General features: G+C 44.5%; 2 protein-coding genes across 3 annotated transcripts in view; both read left to right on the plus strand.

Annotated features, from left to right (window-relative positions):
* LOC127672618 (zinc finger protein 60-like) overlaps positions 1-19808 on the plus strand; it is a 111456-nt gene that overhangs the window by 72343 nt on the left and 19305 nt on the right. The window lies entirely within an intron of this gene.
* On the plus strand, positions 232-19669 carry LOC127672644 (zinc finger protein 59). Its single transcript, XM_052167952.1, has 5 exons — positions 232-401; positions 4234-4286; positions 5636-5762; positions 7735-7833; positions 16380-19669. Exons 2-5 carry the CDS (start codon positions 4254-4256, stop codon positions 18080-18082), a joined length of 1962 nt encoding a protein of 653 aa, XP_052023912.1. The 5' UTR covers positions 232-401; positions 4234-4253; the 3' UTR covers positions 18083-19669.

A 19808-nucleotide genomic window follows, 5' to 3' on the forward strand; every position in this document is an offset into this window, starting at 1 on the left:
AGTACATTTAATGAGGTAAGTTTTATAACGAGGATCGTCTAGCCTGTCTAATGGACACAGTTCCGCTTTTACGAAGCGATACGGTCCTCAGTCTCATTTTCTATCTAAAGCAGGGAATTACACCACTCTTCTTCTCTACAGGAGGAAAAAAAAGACTTCAGTTACGCGCAGAACCGGAAGTACCTTTTGCTCACAGGCAGGAGCCTCCCCTTTAAGCGAGCACCCCCCGTGGGAACTCCCACAAGCCACTGGGCGCAGTTTTCAGATGCGCTGGCCCACGTTGCATGCCGGGATCTCCGGGAAGCGCAGGGCTTCTCCAGGGTTTTGCTTGTGTCAGCTGTGTTTTCCAGGACCACCGCGCCGGAAGTAGCGCGTGGGCTTTTGGTTTACATCTCCACGGAGTAAGGCCGGAGCCAGCGCAGGCTGGGAGGGGTGTGTATGAGCGGTGGGGTGGGGGTGGCCGTATGTGGTGTGTGTGTGTGTGCACACCTTGAGATCTCTGCATTATCTGGGTCTCAGTGCTTGTCGCTTTCTGTCAGGGACACAGGGACCGAAGCAGAGTAAGGGGAGGTCAGGTGCAGAGGGTGGAGGGAAGCTTTCCCTGAGGTTCCGATGCGAGCTTAACTGTAAGGACGGGGTGTCGCCTAGGAGGGGGGTACTTGTTGAGTTCCATGACACTGTCAGAGCCATTGTGCCTGGTGTGGGGAGTGAAGGAAAGTGCGCACTGAGGATGCTCTCAGATACAGTCTGGGATCTCATTCCTACTCAAGCTCCCCTAGGTCGGCCATTCCAAAGGAGGGCTCGAGAAGGGTGTGGATTCAAGAATTAGTTTTCTGTTTCTGTTTGAAAAATGAGGTTCAGCTGTAGAATGTAGAACTGTCAGTAGCTGAAGGAGGAAGAGGCAAGTTGACACCTCCACCATTGTATTCCTCACATTGTCCCTGCCCTTTCCAGTTAGTTTCAATGATCTTGACGTCTTCTCCCTACAGTCTTTTGCCAAGATGTCCTAAATAGGAATCTCCTGAGGGTAGCATTAGGGCTTTCAGCTGTAGAAGATCTGTTCACCAGGGAGCATTTTGGGAATGGGAAAGTAATACCACTGAATTTGTCATATTTGAGGACTAGGTATTATTCTCTCTCTCTCTCTCTCCCCTCCCTCCTTCCCTCCCTCTCTCCCTCTCTCCCTCTCTCCCTCTGTGTGTGTGTGTGTGTCTGTGTCTGTCTGTCTGTCCCCATGTGTCTGTGTGTATACACACCTTGAGCTCTCTGCATTATCTGGGTCTCAGTGCTTGTTGCTTTCTGCTCCTGCAGGGCATGGCTGCTAAGGCTTGTTTATATATCATGCACATTTCCTCTGTTAAGCAGTGTACTCCCTCTTAATGTTAATGACTCCATGATGATCAAAGACTGTATGAGTCAAGATGTGGCTAATGTCTCCACAAAATGGGACCATCAGGACGGCACTTAAGGCTGTGGGAAAGAGCTCTAAAAACATGGATTCACAAACAAATAATTTCTCAAAAACAAGGATGCAGTATGAATTATATGAGGGGCTTCATGAATCAAAAGGAGCCAAGGTAGTTACACTAGGAGCCAACACCTCAGGAAAACACTAAGGAAGAAGATAAAGAAATTTAGGGAGTGCCAGTTGCAGGAGATCCCACCCAGCTAAGTTTTTTGTTTGTGCTTTAAAGGGCAAACCAATTCCTGAGTTCAAGGTCAGCCTGGGACCTAGCTAATTTGGGGCCAGCAATGGTAGAACTGGTAATTTTAGTCAGGGGTCCCATCCAGCTAGTTTATCTTCTGTGCTTAATAAAGGCTGGCAGATCTCTGTATTTGCAATGTTAAAAAGAGTATGTTTGCTGTCTCCTAAGGGGCTGGGGTCTCTTGATGCTGATTCAGAGGGTAATGAAAAGGGAACCTGGAGTAAATGACTGGATTGATTTGTAAATAAAAGACCGGGTTTATGAACTGCTGGAGATGAGATGTCCAGAGAAATCTAGAACAGCAAGAGAGAACTTCTTGGAGAGCTGTCTCTAGGAGATTATAGAGAGAGCCAGTGCCAGTGCTATCTGGAGATCTCTAGGAAGCAGATTGGAGAGGAAGCATGCCGAGAGCTGTTTGGGGCAGAGCTGAGGCTGCCGCTTGGACCCAACCTACTATTTGACTTGGAGTTCTTTGTTTTTGCTGCCCTCAGACACCCCTTCCTCAGAACCCCTCTCTAACCCGAGGCTGGTCACCAAGTTTCATGATGTAGCTCTTGAACTTGTGATGTGTAGCTGAAATTTTGTAGTCTTTGATCAGCATCTTCCCTTAAGGATTCACGTCTCCCAGTCTCCACCCGGATGCTGCACATCCAGGCTCTGCCACTCAAACCCCAGTAACCTGCGTCTTACTGTTCTTAACAGCTTCAGATTCCAAACGAGGGAGAAAATGGGTATTTATCTTTTATTTAAAGATTAATTAATTTTCGCCATAATCATGTGTGAGGAGTAATGTGTTCATGAACACAGGTGGTCTAGGGGCCTGAGGACCAGGACCCCCTGGGGCTGGCGGTGCAGGCATTGCGAGCTGTCAGGAGACTGAACTCTGTCCTCTGGAAAAGCCGGTGCAGCTCTCAGCCTCTGAGTCATTCCCCAGCCTCAGCCTCTGTCTTTCTCTTTAGCTTACTGGACTTGTTATTCTCCGTGTGCGTCCATATTGTAGTAAGTGGTTCAGTGTGTGTGAGCCCCGTTCTCCGTGGGCTTTGTCCACCGTCTGTAGGTCGCAGATCACTGCTATGGACATGGTGCTGGAAGAAAGGTGGGCGTGTAAATGTCTCTTGGAAGTGTGTAAAATGGATGAATATTATAAAGAGCATAGAATGCATACATGTGTGTGGTGGAGATGTCAGAGGGCGCAGTGCCTGCAGGCATGGAGCTGTGCAGTGCCAGATGCAGCAGTGCATGTCTGCAGGGCATGTCTGCAGTGCATGTCTGCAATGCATGTCTACAGTCCCAGCCCTCCCATGGCAAGAGGGTGTGGGGACAAGAATCCCTGCAGGCTGGCTAGCCTGGTGTACACAGAGGGAAAGAAGGAGAAGGAAAGAAGGAAAGTTTGTGAAGCTTGTGGGGAGACAAAAGTATGACTCCATAAGATTATCAAATGTGCATTGAGAGTGGGAGCGGTGGGGGCGTGGCTGTAATCTCAGCACAGGCTAGGGAGGGAGGAGCATCAGGAGTTCAGGGCCAGCCTGAGGTATAGGAGAAGCTGTCTCTAAAACAGATGAACAATCGCACAGTGGATGGAACAAAGGCTTAGACCTGTTGGCTAGAGCACTGGATCCCCATCTGGTGACGGCTGCTCCCTGGTGCCACATCTCAGGGAGCTCTGAGGGTGTGTGTGCCACTCAGAGCTTGTGAGGTGAGGGTCAGTGCTGCTGAGTGTGGTACAGAGCACACGACAGTCCTCACACAGCCCAGGACAGGGCAGTTGTGTCAGCGTGCTGAGGCTGAGGACCCAGCTCTAGGACCAAAGACTCAGGACACTTGGAGTGAATTTAGTATTATTATGTCCAAAATCTCCCATAATACGGAAAGAGGGAAACAGTCTATACTCCCCTCCTGTGACAGGATGTTTTACAGCTAATTATCTTCATAAAGGATCATGGCTTAACTGACACAACCTAAGTGTTGTCACAGACAGAGCTAAGGCTCTCAGGAGAGTGTCCCACGGTGCACAGCCCCATTCACTAAAAGTGGGCACAGAATGCTGGACCCCGCCTGAGCACTGCAGCTGCAGCCCCTCCAGCCTTGCTGGGCTTCAGCCCTGAGTTTACAAAGGAGGTGCCATTCAGATGCTGGGAGCCCCTGGGAGCCTTGGTAGGCGGGGTTCCAGTAGGAAGATGTGCTCACAGTAGGCGGAGCTGCCCAGGAGCAGGGCTAGCTGGATCTCAGGGTGGGGGATGGGATCCCTTCTGCTGGCATCCTCTGGAGGAAGTTCAAGGCAGACATGTCTATGCCCTGCACTCCCACACTGACCCCTGTGCAGGGGGTTGTCTGGGGTTAGGAGAGGGTCGGCTCTGTGTAGACTCCTGTGTGCTTCTAATTTGTGTGTGGAGGCTGTGAGCGGCGGGAGGGAGAGAGAGAGTGGGGGTGCTTGAGAAATAAACATAGTCAATGAAATCCAGTGACAGAAGTCAGCCTGGGAACATCAAGTCACAATCCAATGAAGGGCTTTCTTTTTGTCCCCCAGGGGAGGAAGCCTGAAGAAGAATGGCCAGCTCCACTTCTCACCACATGGTCTGTGTAAGTTGACATTTCTCTCTGACCTAGGGTGACTTTCAGGTTAGGTGACTCCTGCCCTCCCTCCCTCCTGAAGCTTCCCAAGGATCTGGGATCCCCAGCCCAGTCTGCCCCTCTGCAGTGAGGGTCTGCAGGTCTGAGCACTTCCTGTCTGTGCCTCTTCCCAGCTGGCACTGGGGTTGTCTTTGAATGCATTCCTCCAGGTGTACTGTGTGCTTGGTCTGTGCTCAGGGAGGACTGTCCCTGCAGTGGAGGTGTCAGTCCCTCAGGGGAACAGGGGCCTTGGGGGCTTCAGAGCTCTGAGGTGATGGTCTCATTGACTGCACAGGGAAACCTGATTGACCTCTGTGGTGTTGTCAGGCTGACCCCGTGTGTGAGAGTGAGTGTCCCCTGTGCATGTGTGAGGAGGTGACCTCCCTGAGGAGGCTTTAGGGGAGAGTTCAGGTATCAGAGGGAGAGGTCATCATCCAGGCTGTGATAGGGAGGTGACTGCAGTCCCCAGAGTCAAGGAAGAACTGAGAGACATTATCACCTGGAAAGTTCTATTTTCCTTCATGGTACCAAAAAAAAAAAAAGGTTAAACCTAATATGCACATAATATATGAACTCGTGCATATTTTATACACAGAATTTGTATAAGTCATTCTCATGACAGAAAATCTTAATGATACCATGTGATAGTATTGAGAGGACAGAGTTAGCTAGATCCAGGCTGACTCCTTGACAGCCTGCAAACTGGCAGTTTAGAACATTAGGCCTGACTTTCTGTTTTCCAGAACAGAAAAGTCTAATTTCAGGGGTAACCACCCCTCATGGTCAGCCAGTCAGGAAGCTGCCCCACCACCTAGCTTTAGCCAAGTATTATTAATCAGCAGAAGCCCCCAAATCCCCTAGAGCCTTAACCAGTCACAAAGGCAACTATACCCCTGGAGATAGAACCAACCAATCAAAGGAAACAAAGGGAAAAGTCACTTACTCCTACCCTAAGAGGCTTTAAATTGACCCTGCAAATTCCATACCTCTGTCTTCCATCCTGAAGTATGGTCAACCCCTGCATGCAAGTTCTCTGCAGAATAAACTCCTTGCTGTTGCATACTATTTGAGTCTGGGATGTCATTCTTCACAAATTATGGACCCTTGTAGTATAACAAACACAAGGACCCACAACATGGAGTGGAGAGGCACAGCGACTGGCTCTGGAGGGGGGCACAGCCGTCGTTCATGGGGAGCTCGTGCACTCAGGCGCCTTGAGCATCTCCTTAAGGCTCCCTTCCCACGCTTGAGTCCTTTCCCGTCTGGTTTCCATCTTGGAAGCTTCCCCAGTTTCACTCTAGTTGTGTTTGCTCTTCCAGGGGTCAGTGACACTTAGGGATGTGGCTGTTGAGTTCTCTCAGGAGGAGTGGGCCTGCCTGGATGCTGCTCAGAAGGCCCTATACAGGGACACGATGTTGGAGACCTACAGCAACCTCGTGGCAGTGGGTAAGCCTGTGCCCCGTGGATGGGGATGTGTCCTGTACAGTGTGTGCTTTCCTGACTCTGAATTAAAAGGCAGTGCCATCTTCCCAGTGGTAGCTGAAGCTGGGATGGTGGCTGATTCTGTCATTGCTTCACTGGGAAGCCTGAGGCAGGAAGATTGCTGTGAGCGCAACATCACCCTCAGATACATCCTGAGTTCCAGGCTAGCCTAGTCTACAGGGTGCAGCCTTTGTTTAAAAAAAATAAAACAAAGCAAAATCAACAAGTAGATAAAATAAATAAGCAGATGGATGGATATTCAAATAGAATCAGGTGCCAGAGAGATAGCTTGGTGGTTAACACTGTTGTAGAGGATCCAGGTTCAATTCCCAGCAGTACAAGGTGGCTCACAGCCATGTGTAATGCCAGTTTGAGGGGATGTGATGTCTTCTTCTTGCCTCAATGGGTAACATGCATCTCTGTGGTGCTCAGCCACACATGCAGACAGATCATCACATACACATAAAATCAAATTTAATCAATAGAAGTTTAAGAGAGGGTGCTAGTAACCTCCTTCCCAAAGTAAGAATGTGAAATTGGTTGGGTTGAATTGGAACTTCATGAAGCACCTGCTGGCCCACCCCTGTTGGTCCTCTCAACTTTTAATTTTAATGAGAGACTCTGTGTAAAAAAACTAAAGTCTAGAGCAATCAACAAAGACATATAGCACTGGTCTCCAGCCTATACACACATGCATGCATGCATACCTACACACACCCTCATGAATACATACATACCCTGTACACGCACAGCTAAATACACAAGCTATTATGATTTACTTGCTAACGAGTCAATAGAGTTGACTGCAAACAGAAGTGGACACAGTCTGTTTCCTTCGGTGAGCACTTCCTGTGCCTGCTTTGCAGAGGACGTTGTAGGGTGTGAAGTTTGTCTTTTCATTGAGCAAATCTGTGAGAAGGAGGCGGGAATGCTAACAAAGGCACCATGAAGAACAATGATGATAACAATTTACACAGCTGGGGTAGAACATGTCCTCAGGATGCTCAAGGCCGTAGTTCATCTGCAGCATTACTACATAAATACATGGAAAGGTCAAAAATCACGATTTTGTATTAGTATAAATCAGAGAATTGTCAAAGAATGTGAATATAGTATCTAATCTTAGTATCAACCCTATCACATAGATAGCATGAACTCAGTCTAAATTTTTATCTGTTGTTATTGCTAAAGCATTTCCTTGGCTCCAGGTCTCACATACTGCAGGCTGGCTTTGGACTTGGTGTGAAACTAACCCCAGCTTTGCACTTTATCTGCCTATTTTTACTCTTCAAGAATTGGGACTGTCTGTGTGCGCATCCTAATTATTAGGTATGAAAACCAAGCATAGAGTCCTGTAGGATTCTCAATGAATGTCAGTATTAGTGAGCTGCGGAGCTGGGGTCTACACAGACAGTGAAGCCTACGGGTTCCTGTTCTCACACTCAGTTATGTTTTCCTCGTCAGTGACGAGCCCCCGCCTGCATTTAAAGGAGATTAAAACCCTAATTTGAAGCTAATTTAATTTGGTTTCTTGCCCAGGTTGTTTCTTTTCTTTTTCTCTGAAGTCTTTCCTCAGCATTATTTTGGCTTTTCGAGTTTTTATTTGTATTTTAGAGACGACGGTCTTGCATTGCAGTGCAGAGGGCCTGGCTCATTGCCTCTCCTACTGGGCTCACAGGCATCATCTACTGTGCCAAGCTGTGTAGACCTTTATAATAAATGAGTCTGTATTTTGAGAATCTACACTGGCAGAGCATGGTGGCACACACCTTCAGTCCCAGCATTTGGGGGACAGGGTGGGCAGATCAAGGAAGTTCAAGGCCAGCTGGGTCTACTTATCATGTTCTGGGACTTCCTGGGATTATTAGATCGAGTCTCAAACAAACAAACAAACAAACAAGTGTATACACAATGAGACATCTCTTTTTTTTTTAAGTGGGAAGCTGCATTTCCAAGCCCGATCTGATCGTCTTACTGGAGCAGCAGAAAGAGCCCTGGATGGCTGTGAAGGAAGAAACAGACAGGCTGAGCCCAGGTGAGTGAGAGTGAGGTGAGCCTGCAGCCCTGCAGCACAGCCTGTGCTCAGAGAGGCTCCACAGAGCTGACCCTGGATGTGGCAAACTTCCCTCAAAGCCCCAGGGCCTGTGGGAAGCAAGCCTGAGCCCTGGAAGGAAGTCACGGTCACAGAGAAGCAGGCAGAGGGGCTTCTGGTCCAGGATCACTTGAAGTTGTTCTTGTTTCCTTCCCTCTACTGGAGCCCGTGCCCGCTCTCTGTATCCTCCAACAGTATTTCATTATTGGTTATGTGTGCACACATGTGTGCAGGTGTCCTAAGAGGCCATAGAGAGGTCAGCTCCCTGGGGCTGGGGTTATAGCTGTTTCAGCCAATTGAGTTTGTTGTTGAGAATTCTCTGTTGAGATCTGTATTCTATCTTTTAATTGAGTTATTTGTTTTGTAGGTATGTAGATTTTTAGTTCTGTATATGTTTTGGATATTAGGCCTGTGTTGGATGTGTAATTGTTAAAATTTTTTTCTTTCTGTAGGCTGCTGCTTTGTCCAAATGACAGTGTCCTGTGCTATGCAAAAGCTCTTCAGTTTCACAGTGCCCCATTTATTAATTCTCATTCTCCATGCCTGTGTCTGTGATGCTTTGTTCAGAGCTTGTTTTCCTGTGTTGGTGAGTTCCCTACTTTCTCTCCTATCAGGTTCAGTGTATCTGGTTTCACGTTGAGATCTTTGATCCATTTGGAGTAAAGTTTTGTACAGCGTGATAATTGTGGATCTATTTGTATTTTTGTACATGCAGCTGTACTTTTTGGCTGGCCCTATTTGTTGAAGATGCTGTCTTTTCCAGTGTTTATTTCTGGCTTCTTTAGCAACTTTCAGGTGTCCATAGATATGTAGGTTTATGTCTTCAATTCACTTCTCTTGATCAGTGTATCTGTTTCTGTGCCAATACTATCCTGTTTTTATTATTGTAACTCTGTAGTACAACTTGAGTTTGAAGATGGTGATACCTCCTCTAGTTCTCTTATTATTCAGAATTGTTTTTTAACTATCCTGGGTTTTTTTTAGATTAAAGTTGGTCTTTTATGGCATGTTAGAATTATATTGGAGTTTTGACGGAGATTGCATTGAATTTGTAGGTTGCTCTTTGTACGATGGCCGAGTTGACTATATTAATTCTCATGATCCATGGAGAAGGAAGATCTTTCCTTCTTCTGGCATCTCCTTCAGTTTCTTTCTTCGGGGTCTTACTGCTTTCTAGCATACACATTTTTCACTTGCTTGGTTAGCATTACCCCATGATATTGTATATTAGTTGAAGCTATTGTGAAAGGTGTTATTTCTGTGATTCCTTTCTCATTCTCAGTCCTTTTGTCATTTGTATATAGGGTTACTGATTGGTGTGAGTTCATTTGTCTCCAGCTTCTTTGCTGAATGTGTTTATCAGCTGTAGGAGTTCCCCACTGAAATCCTCAGGGTCACTTAATGTCTGCTGTCACATCATCTGCAAACCAATATGCTTTGACCCTTCCATTTTGCATTCCTTTACCCCTCAGTCATCTTACTGCCTTAGCCGTAAGTACTTCGCGCAGTGGGTATGGAGAGTTTGGACAGCCTTATCTTTTTCTGGATTTTAGTGTAATTGCTTTGAGTTCCCTCCATTTAAGGTGATGCTGTCTTTGGGCTTGCTGTATCCTGCCTTTATTATGTTGCAGTGTGTCTGTCCCTTGTATCTCTAATCTCTCCAGCACTCTTATTCAGAAGGAGTGTTGAATGTTGTCAAAGATCTTTTCTGGATCTGATACTATTTCTTGCTTTAGCCTTTCATTTTATTGATGTGGTGGATTACATTTATTGTTTTATGTATGTCAAACCATCCCTGGAACTCTGGGATGAAGCCTACTTGATCATGATGGATGATATCTTTGAGTGTTCTTGAATTTAGATTTCAAGTATTTATTGAGAATTTTCGCCAATTGAAAATTAGTCTGTAGTTTCTTTATCGAGTCTTTATGTGATTTGGGTATCAGGGTGCCTATAACCTCAGAAAAAGAATTGGTCAGTGTTTCTTGCATTTCTATTCTGAGCAGTAATTTGAAGAGTATTGGCGTGAATTGTTCTTTGAAAGTCTGGTGAATTTTGAGCTAAAGCCATCTGACCCTTGACTTGTTTGTTTGTTTGTTTGTTTGGGATAGTTTAATTACTGATTCTATTTCATTAGAGGTTGTCTGATGGTCTAAGTTGCTTATCTAGTCTTCTTTTAACTTTGTCAAGTAGCTTGTATTGGAACCATCACTCATTTCTTTTGGATTTTCCAGTTTGGTTGAGTTTAGGCTTTTATTACATGTCCTAATGAATCTCTGGATTTCCTATGTGTCTGTAATGTTATGTGTAATGACAACTTTTGAGAATTCTGAATTTCTTGTTTCCTTTAAAAACCCAGAAATATTATAAGAATGTGCTTTTATTTTAATCCCAGTTGTGGGGAAGTGGGGCTGCTTCATAATCTCTGCAGCAGCTGACCATGGTTTGCCCTGTGCTCAAACAGAAGCATGGTTTTGCCAGCTGAGATACTTTCTTTGATTGTGTCAAGGTTGGAATTCTGAGGACTTTGTAGAGGGAACATCAATGCAAGGGCCCCAGAGGTGTGGCTGGTCCTTTAAGGAGGTTGGTTTCTTGTTGCAATTACCCTTAGTTAAAGAAGAAACAAAGAAAACAAACTAGATTCAGGGATTTTTCTAAGTCATCTCTCCCCTCTATCCTTGTTTCTCTCCTATCAAGTGTTAGGGAGTAAAACCAGTTGGGTAGGGTCAGATGCTGGGGCTGGGAGTGGATAAAGGGGGGGAGGAGAAGAAGAACCCACAAAGTAGCAAAGACCAGCTACAGTTAGGTCATTCTTTCATCTCTAATTCTGTTACTTTGAATCTCCTTTTTCTACTTTTAGATAATTTGGCTAAGGGGTTGCAGTCTTTCTGATTTTCTCAGCTTCAACTCTTTGTTTCATTGATACTTTGTATCTTTTTTCCTTTGTTCCTCTTTTATTGATTTCAGCCCAGGGTAATTACTTCTTACACTCTATTCTGTTTGTGTGTAATTTCACCTTTTTGTTCTGGAGCCTTTTGTTCTAGTGGTGTTAGAGTGAGATTTCTCCATTCTTTTAAATGAAGGCACACAGTGCTGTGAACTTGCTCCTTAGGCCCGCCCCCATCATGTCCCATAAGTTTGGATGTGTGTGTCTTCATTTCCATTCAATTCTAGAACGTCTTTAGTTTCTCTTTTAATCTCTGTCTTCACCTCTGTGAACCTCTGTCTTCACCTCTTTAAGCTTTGTCTTCTTTTTGCTGTTGTTGTTGTTGTCTTTTTTAAAAAGTTTTATTACATTTACTTACTTTTTCACTTTACATGTCAATATCAGCCGAGTCTCCTCCCAGAACCCCCTCACACAAATCCTCTCCCATTCCTCCCTCCCCTTCTCCTTTAACTAGGTATCACCCCATCCTCTGTCACTGAAGCCAGACAAGGTGGCCCACAGGATCCACGGGCAGGCAACAAATTCAGGGACATCCCCCACTCCTGTTGTTGGGGGCCCTCATGAATATCAAGCTGCTTATCTGCTACATATGTGCAGGGGGCCTAGGTCCAACCCATGCTCACTTTTGGTTGGTGGATCAGTCTCTGGGAGTCCTCAAGGATCCAAGTTAGCTGACTCTGTTGGTCTTCCAGTGGAGTCCTTGTCCTCTTTCAGTCCCTCAGTGTTCCCCCACCCTACTCTTACAGAAGACTCCTCAAGCTCCATCTAATGCTTGGTTGTGCCTCTCTGCATCTCTTTCCATTGGCTGCTGGGTGGAGCCTCTCAGAGGACAGCTATGCTAGGCTCCCATCTGCAAGCACAACAGAGTATCATTAATAGTGTCAGAGGTTGGTTCTTGCCCGTGGGATGGGTCTCAATTTGGGGCAGTCTTTGTTTGGCCCTTCCCTCCATCCCTGCTCTATATTTGTCCTTGCATATCTTGTAGGTAGGACACATTTTGGGTCAAAGCTTTTGTGGGTGGGTTGCTGTCCTTATCCCTTCACTGAGAGTCCTGCCTGGCTATAGGAAGTAGCCACCTCAGGATTCATATCCTCCATTGCTAGGAGTCTTAGCTAGAGTTGTTCCCATAGACTCCTGGGACCTTCCCCCATCCCAGATCTCTGGCAAGTCCCTCCTCCAACACCAATTTCCATTCTTTCTCCCTGCTCTCCCTGCATCTGACCTCCTCCCCTCCCCATCCTCTCTCCCATCCAGTTCCCTCCTTACATCCTCCTCCAATATCTATTTTATTTCTCCTTCTGAGAAAGATTTAAAAAATCCTCCCTTGGGCCTTCTTTGTTATTTGGCTTCTTTGGGTCTGTTGATTATGGCATAGTTATCTTGTACCTTATGGCTGATATTCACCTATAGGTGAGTTCATATCACACACGTCCTTTTGGATCTGATTATCCCACTCAGGATGATACTTTCTAGTTCCATCCATTTCGCTGCAAAATGTATGATTCCCTTGTTTTTAATAGCTGAGTAATATTCCTCTGTGTAAATGGACCACCTTTTCTTTACCCTTCAGCTGAGGGACATTTAGGTTTCCAGTTTCTGGCTATAATGAATAAAGCTGCAGGGAACATAGTTGAGCAAGTGCCCTTGTGCTAATATGGAGCATTTGTTGGGAGCAGTATAGCTGGGTCTCGAGGCACAACTATTCCCAATTTTCCAAGAACTTGCAGTGGAGGAGTGTTCCCCTTGCTTCACAACTTTGCCAGCACGTGCTGTTCCTTGAGTTTTTTATTGTAGCCATTCTGACGGGTGTGAGGTGGGCTCTCAGAGTCATCCAGATTTGCATTTCCCTGATGACTAAGAACGTTGAACATTTCTTTATGTGCTTCTCGGCCATTTGAGATTCCTCTGTTGAGAATTATCTGTTTAGTTCTGTATCCCATTTTTTAATTGGGTTATTTGGTTTATAAGTACCTAACTTCTTGATTTATTTATATATTTTGGATAACAACCCTCTGTAGGATGTAGTATTTGGTGAAGATCTTTTCCTAATCTGTAGGATTTTTTTTTTTCTATTGATGGTGTCCTTTGACTTACAGAAGCTTTTTAGTTTCATGAGGTCCCATTTTTTAATCTTTGATCTTTGGGCCTGAGTTCAGGAAGTTGTCTCCTGTAGCAGCATTTTGAAGGCTGTTCCCCACTTTCTGTTCTATTAGATTTAGTGTATCTGGTTTTACATTGAGGTCTTTGATCCATTTGTACTTGAGTTTTATGCAGGGTGATAATTATGGATCTATTTTCATTCTTTTATATGCAGACATACAGTTAGACCAACACCGCTTGTTGAAGATACACTCCCTTTTCCATTGTATGGTTTTGGCTTCTTTGTCAAAAATCAAGTGGTGGTGCACACCTTTAATCCCAGCACTTGAGAAGAATTCTGAGTTTGAGGTCAGTCAGGTCTACAGAGTGAGTTCCAGGACAGCTAAGGTTATACAGAGAAACCCTGTCTCAAAAAGGCAAAAAAATTAAAAATATAAAAAAATCAAGTGTCTGTAGGTCTGTGAGTTTATTTCCGGGTCTTCAGTTTGGTTCCATTGAACCTGTCTGTTTCTACACCAGCACCATGCAGTTTTATTAGTAGTAGTAATAGAACGTTTTTCTGGGAATAGCATCTGTGGTTTTCAGGCTCTGTCAAGCATCTGAGCATTCCCTTCTGACTGAGCCTCCAAGAGGAAGCCATGTATTATCCAGTAAGCTGCCTTCATTCTTGGTCTGTGTCCTTTGCAGCTTTTCATAGTCTTGCTTTGTCCTGTGTGTTTAGTGCTTTAGTTACTGTGTGCTGACGGGACAGGACCTTGCTTTGTCCTGTGTTTAGTGCTTTGGTTACTGTGTGCTGACGGGACAGGGCTTCATTTGCTCAGTCTGCTGACGACCAGCATGGTTCTCGTACCTTAATAGGCATCATTCTTTAGAATAAGGGAATTTTCTATGGTTTTGTTGAAAATATTTTCTTTATCTTTGACCTGAGCTTTTTCTCCTTCCTCTATTCTTAATTCCTAGATTTGCCTTTCCATTGTATACCTGATTTCCTGGATAATTTGGACAATTTTTTTTTTTATTTCCATGAGCTATTCTTTTTTTCTATCGTGTCTCTCCACTGTCCTGTATTGTGTTGGTGAAGCCTGCCTCTGAGGTTCGTGTTGGAGTTTGTAAGCTTTTCATTTAAAAATGTATCTCAGTTTTGGTTTCCTTTACTGATTCTAATTCTGCTTTCAGGTCTTGAGCTATTTCATTCATTTCCTTCCACTGTTGTGTTTTCATAGATTCCATCATGGGATTTCTTCCTCTCTAATCTTCTATCATATGTACGAAAGCTATTCCATTGTTTTTCTTTGCTTCAGCTGTGTTGCAGTACTCGGAGCCTGCGGAGGTGGAGGTGGGGTGGCTTGGCTCAGTGCACACACACTGCCCTAACGTTTACCGTGTTTTCATGCCGACATTTACACATGTGCCGTTGGGAACATGGTTTTGTTGAAAATATTTTCTTTATCTTTGACCTGAGCTTTTTCTCCTTCCTCTATTCTTAATTCCTAGATTTGCCTTTCCATTGTATACCTGATTTCCTGTATACTAGAATTAGTATAATTCTAAGTCTGATGTCTGGTCTTGTCTTTGTTGGGTATAATTCCCCCCACCCCCTCAGGATTTAGTTCAAAAACCATTACTAAATGATGTATGTTAGGATAAAGTGGCAAGTTGTGGGTACCTTTGGCAGGCTTATGCCAAGGTATGTGGCTAAGAAATTATACCACACAATTATACCACACAATTGATCTAGTGTAAGAGCTTCACTGGGGGTTGGGGTTATAGTGTATTTATCGTGTACTCCTGGCCCTTTAAAGGATGTCCAGTTGCTAGTGGACTGGCTTTTTAAGAACTCTTAGCTGTTAGAACTGCTTGGCCCTATGACCTTCAGTGTCGGATATAAAAAGCCAGCAGAGTGAGGGTAGAAAGCCATTGGGACAGAAGATATTGTTAGGAGACAGTTGAGTTGCGTCAAAGCTGAGCTGAACAGACAGGCTAGAACAGTTGTTATAGCGTGGAGCCGCTAGTATTGGGGAAACTGGGAAGAGGACTGTTTAAGAACACGGTTGGGGAACTGAGGGAGGAATGGTTGGGAAAGACTTTTAAAGGGATTGGACTGAAAACTGGGAGGAAAGGGTGGGAAAGAAGTTAGATTGAGGAATCATTCTCTGTGTCCCCTTCTATCCTTCTTTCTCTCTTCTCTAGTGGGTGAAACTGTGGAGGTGAAGGGTGGGAAAGAGAAGAACCCAGAGAGTAACCATGAAGAGCCAACATGTAGCATGTAAAGAAAGCTGCATGGCGGATTGAAAGGCCATCTCCCGTGAGGACGGGAGGGGTAGGGAGAAACAGAGGGACAGAGAAAAGGAACAAGACAGATTGAGAGAAAGACACAATGGGAGAGTGAGCTGGGGTGGCTGGGGCCTTTTATGGGCCACACCTGGCACACCTCATGGCTGAGTGTGTGGTCATAAGTTGCTGCTGCTAGGGCCCCAAGGACAGGCTGGTGGAAATGTCCAATTGCTGCTTATTTCAAGGAGTATGCAAATAAACATGTAAGATTATTTCAATATAGTTATAATCTGGTAAAGCAGACCTGCAGAGAGACTTTTGGCTACTGTGTGGGTTTCTTTTTCTACAATCTTTCTCCACCATTATTCCATCCTTCCAACCACCGAACACTAGGAGAAAAAGAAGGTTAGAGGGGGAAAGGAGTGTTGATATCCTTAGACATCAGATATCCTGCTGATTAGGGGCTTTGAGTTTCTTGGGGCAACTTTGATCTTGGCTGCCAGGATATCCAATTTCTTCATCTTTCTTTGTGTGCAACCACTTGACAGACCACACGATCAGCAACCAGCAGCAGGGGCAGCACCTCCCTCGGCACCTCTGGGTGCTCTAGCATTCATATCCCTTCTCAAGATTCCCCAGAATTTTAATCACCAGAGATTTGGAGAAACTATCAAGCCCCTGCCATAGCACTAGGCAAATCATAGCCTGTTATTGTGGCAATCTGAAGTAGTCCCATAACCTGTACCTGGAATTGAAAACATAGGCTGGGGTAGTGACATACAGCTTTAATTCCAGAAGTTGGGAGACAGAGCCAGGTGGATCTCTTGTGAGTTTGAGGCTAGCCTGATCTAAAAAACAACTCCCTGATAACCAGGGCTATTACAAAGAAAACAAACAAAAACATATTCCCAGAGCATTTCTGTGTTTTAAAGGAAACCAGAATTCTCACCACACTCATGCCTTCCCATTTCCAACCTGTTCAACTGTAAAGAGCAATCGTCTTACATAAACCTTCCTTGTTGCTGTTCTCTCTGCCCCCATTCAGCCTCTCAGATATTATGATGAACACAGAGGGTGTTCATCATTTAATGGCTTTTATGTTACAAGAAAATGTGTGTATACGTGTTACCAGAAAATAAAGTATTCTTGCTTTCTCCTTTTCTTTCAGATTTGGAGGAAGATTATGATGCTGGAAATATATCCCCAGAAAATCCTGTTAGTAATAGAAAAGTTTCCAAAGAGAGCATAAAGCAATTAAGTAGAACTTTTGACCTCAAGGGCTCCAGGTTTAGTAATGGCCCCAACTTTAGTACATTCCATGGACTACAGGATTGTCAAGGAGATGCTGGCCAACAGATTACTAACAAGGCAGAAATGCATCCTTATTCCTGCCAGACTCTTGCTCACAACATAGAAAAGCCATATGAATGTAAGGAGTGTGGGAAGTGCTTTGGTTGTAGGTCAACTCTAACTCAGCATCAGAGTATTCATACTGGAGAGAAGTCCTATGAATGTAAGGAGTGTGGGAAGGCCTTCAGACTCCACCAGCAGCTTACAAGACATCAGAAATCTCACAGTGGTGAGAGACCTTTCAATCGTAATGAAGGTGAACAGGCTTTTCAACATCCCAACCTACTCAAGTACCATAAAACCATTCATACAGGTGCAAAGACATTTGAGTGCAGGGAATGTGGGAAGACCTTCAACCGTGTCTCCAGCCTTGTTGAACATAAGATTATTCATGCAGATGTGAAACCATATGAATGTAGTGAGTGTGGGAAAGCCTTTAAACGACACAGAAGTTTTGTGCGCCATCAGAAAATTCATTCTGGTGAGAGACCTTTTCAGTGCAAAGATTGTGGGAAAGGCTTCATTGTTCTGGCCCACCTCACCAGGCATCAGAGCAGTCATAGTGAAGAGAAGCCATTTGAGTGTGCAGAATGTGGCAAGAAATTCAGAACTGCTAGACACCTTGTTAAGCACCAGCGCATTCATACTGGCGAGAAACCCTTTGAATGTAATGTATGTGGGAGTGCTTTCCGGCTTCAACTATACCTTTCTGAGCATCAGAAAACTCACATGGAAGAGAAATACTTGGAATGCAATATATGTGGCAAGGCTTTTCGGCTTCAGGTGTACCTTTCTGAGCATCTGAAAACTCACACTGAAGAGAATCCTTTCAAGTGTAAGCTCTGTGGGTCAGCCTTCCCAAATAAGTACCAGCTAAATAAACATCTCACAATCCATACTGATGGGAAACCCTATCAGTGCAAGGAATGTGGGAAATGCTTTCGTCAAAGGTCAAAATTAACTGAACATGAGAGCATTCACACTGGGAAGAAACCCTTCCAGTGTGAAGAATGTGGGAAGTTCTTTAGACTGAATACACTTCTCATTCATCATCAGAAGTCTCACAGTGGTGAGAGACCTTTTGAATGTAAAGAATGTGGAAAAGCTTTCCTTCTTCCCAGTCAACTTAATAGTCATAAAATTGTTCATACAAGCAAAAGACCCTTTGAATGTAAGGTATGTGGGAAGTCCTTCAAGCGTGAATCCAACCTCATTCAACATGGTGCTGTTCATGCTGGTGTGAAGTCATATGAATGCAGTGAGTGTGGGAAAGCCTTTATCCATCGCTCAAGCCTGTTCCACCATCGGAAAATTCATTCTGGTGAGAAACCTTTTAAATGTCAGGAATGTGGAAAGGCCTTTGTGGTTCTGGCGTATCTCATTCAGCACCAGAGCATCCATAATGGAGAGAAATCGTTCAAATGTCAGCAGTGTGGGTCAGCCTTCAGATGTAAGTCCCAACTCAATAAACATCAGAGAATTCATACTGATGTGAAACTCTTTCAGTGCATGGAAGATTGAACAGAGTTTGTTCATGGAACAGAGCTTAGCGTTCATCAGGGAATCCATACTGTTGAGAAGCCCTTTCAGTATAATGAATATGGGGGAGCTTTTTAATGTCTTCTCAAAATAGACATAATAAATTCATACCAGCAAGAATCATCATGAATGTAAAGAATGTGAGAAGTACATTATGTGTGGTAGAGACCTTAAAGTACATCAGAGAATTCACACTGTAAGAAACATTACCACTGTTAAGATTGTAGGAAGACCTTTGGTTGAATATGAAACTTGTTTTGACATCTAAATATTAATAAGTCTTATGATGTAAGGAATATGGAAAGGCCTACAGTAATGCTAAGCTTTTTGTATATCAGAGAAGTTCTACTGGCGAGAAATTCTATGAATAAAAGTAAGGTGGCAAAATGTTTAGACTTAGTTCAGCCTTTATGCACAGTGGCAAATTCATACTGGTAGGACACCCTATCAGTGTAAAGAATGTGGAAAGACCTTCAAGTGAAGCTTGGAACTTCAACATAAAAAATGCATGCCCGTGTCAAACACTATGAGTGCAAGGGATGTGGGAATATTTACAGAATTAGCTCAGCTCTTAAAGCTCATCAGAGAGTCCATATAAGTCTGAGACCCTGTGAATGTGAAGGCTTGGTAAGAAGTTTTTATTGTAAATGGTGAGCACAACATCAGAAAATCCATAGTCATCACCAGTCATGTGCGTGTAAAGGAGGAGGACAAGTATTGGATGAGAATCTTACTGAACGTCAGAGAACTCATTGGGAAGACTGGGATTTGGTGAACATCAGAGTATTCATATACTGTTGAAGCCAAAACACCCTTTGGAATGAGATTTTGGGAAGTTGGTTCAGAGATGATACTCTATTGAAAATGTTTCTTATCCTCAGAAATCTAGGAAGAAAAGTCTCCTGAAAACCTTTTCCCAGTACTCTAACAGTCCAAATTGACCAAGTTTGCAGAGTCTGTCCCAGGATGCTGCCAGATGTGACTGGAAGAAAAGTTGTCCTGTCCTCCCTTACAGGGTAAGGGTGCAGAACACTGACAGTTAAACTGTGAGGGGCCACACATGAAGGACCTGACTCTGCCCCAGCAACAGCAAACCCCTGAAGGCTCTAATGTCTAGGAGGAAAGGTGGGGTGCCTGCAATTCAGTCCTTTCCTTTGAGGGTTGAGTCTAGGTGTGGGAGCTTTTGCCTGTAATTACAGAATATAAGAGGCTGAGGCAGGAGAGTTGCCAGGCATTTAAGGCAAGCCCGGGTTTCATGTAATGAATCCCAGGGTATCTTGGAAAAGAAAAGCAAAATGGACAAAAGCACAAGCCTCAAGGCTCAGGGATCTACAGACAAGAGAAAGCAGGAAGATTTTAGGAGCCAAAAGGGATGGGTGTCTCCAAGGAAACGTTGACGTCCAGACCTAGCAGATGCTCATATGAGCTCTCAGAGTCCATGCAGTACGTACGGGTTCAAGCAAGACAGTATCAACAGTGAGGGTCGGGGGGGAAACCACGGCTCTCACCCCAACCAGTGAACTATCTGTAATTGACACCTGCCAGCAAATAAAAATCAGTTTTCTCCAATGCTGCCTCACTGGGTATATCAACAGTACCTCAGGGCCCAGGAGTAGCTAGCCAACACAAAATAAACTTAGTGGTATTTTTGTGACCTTTTGTTTTATTTTGCATTGCTTGGGCATTTTTTTTTGTCTTATTGGTCTTT

The sequence above is a fragment of the Apodemus sylvaticus genome, chromosome 1, assembly GCF_947179515.1.
Source record: "Apodemus sylvaticus chromosome 1, mApoSyl1.1, whole genome shotgun sequence".
NCBI lineage: Eukaryota > Metazoa > Chordata > Mammalia > Rodentia > Muridae > Apodemus > Apodemus sylvaticus.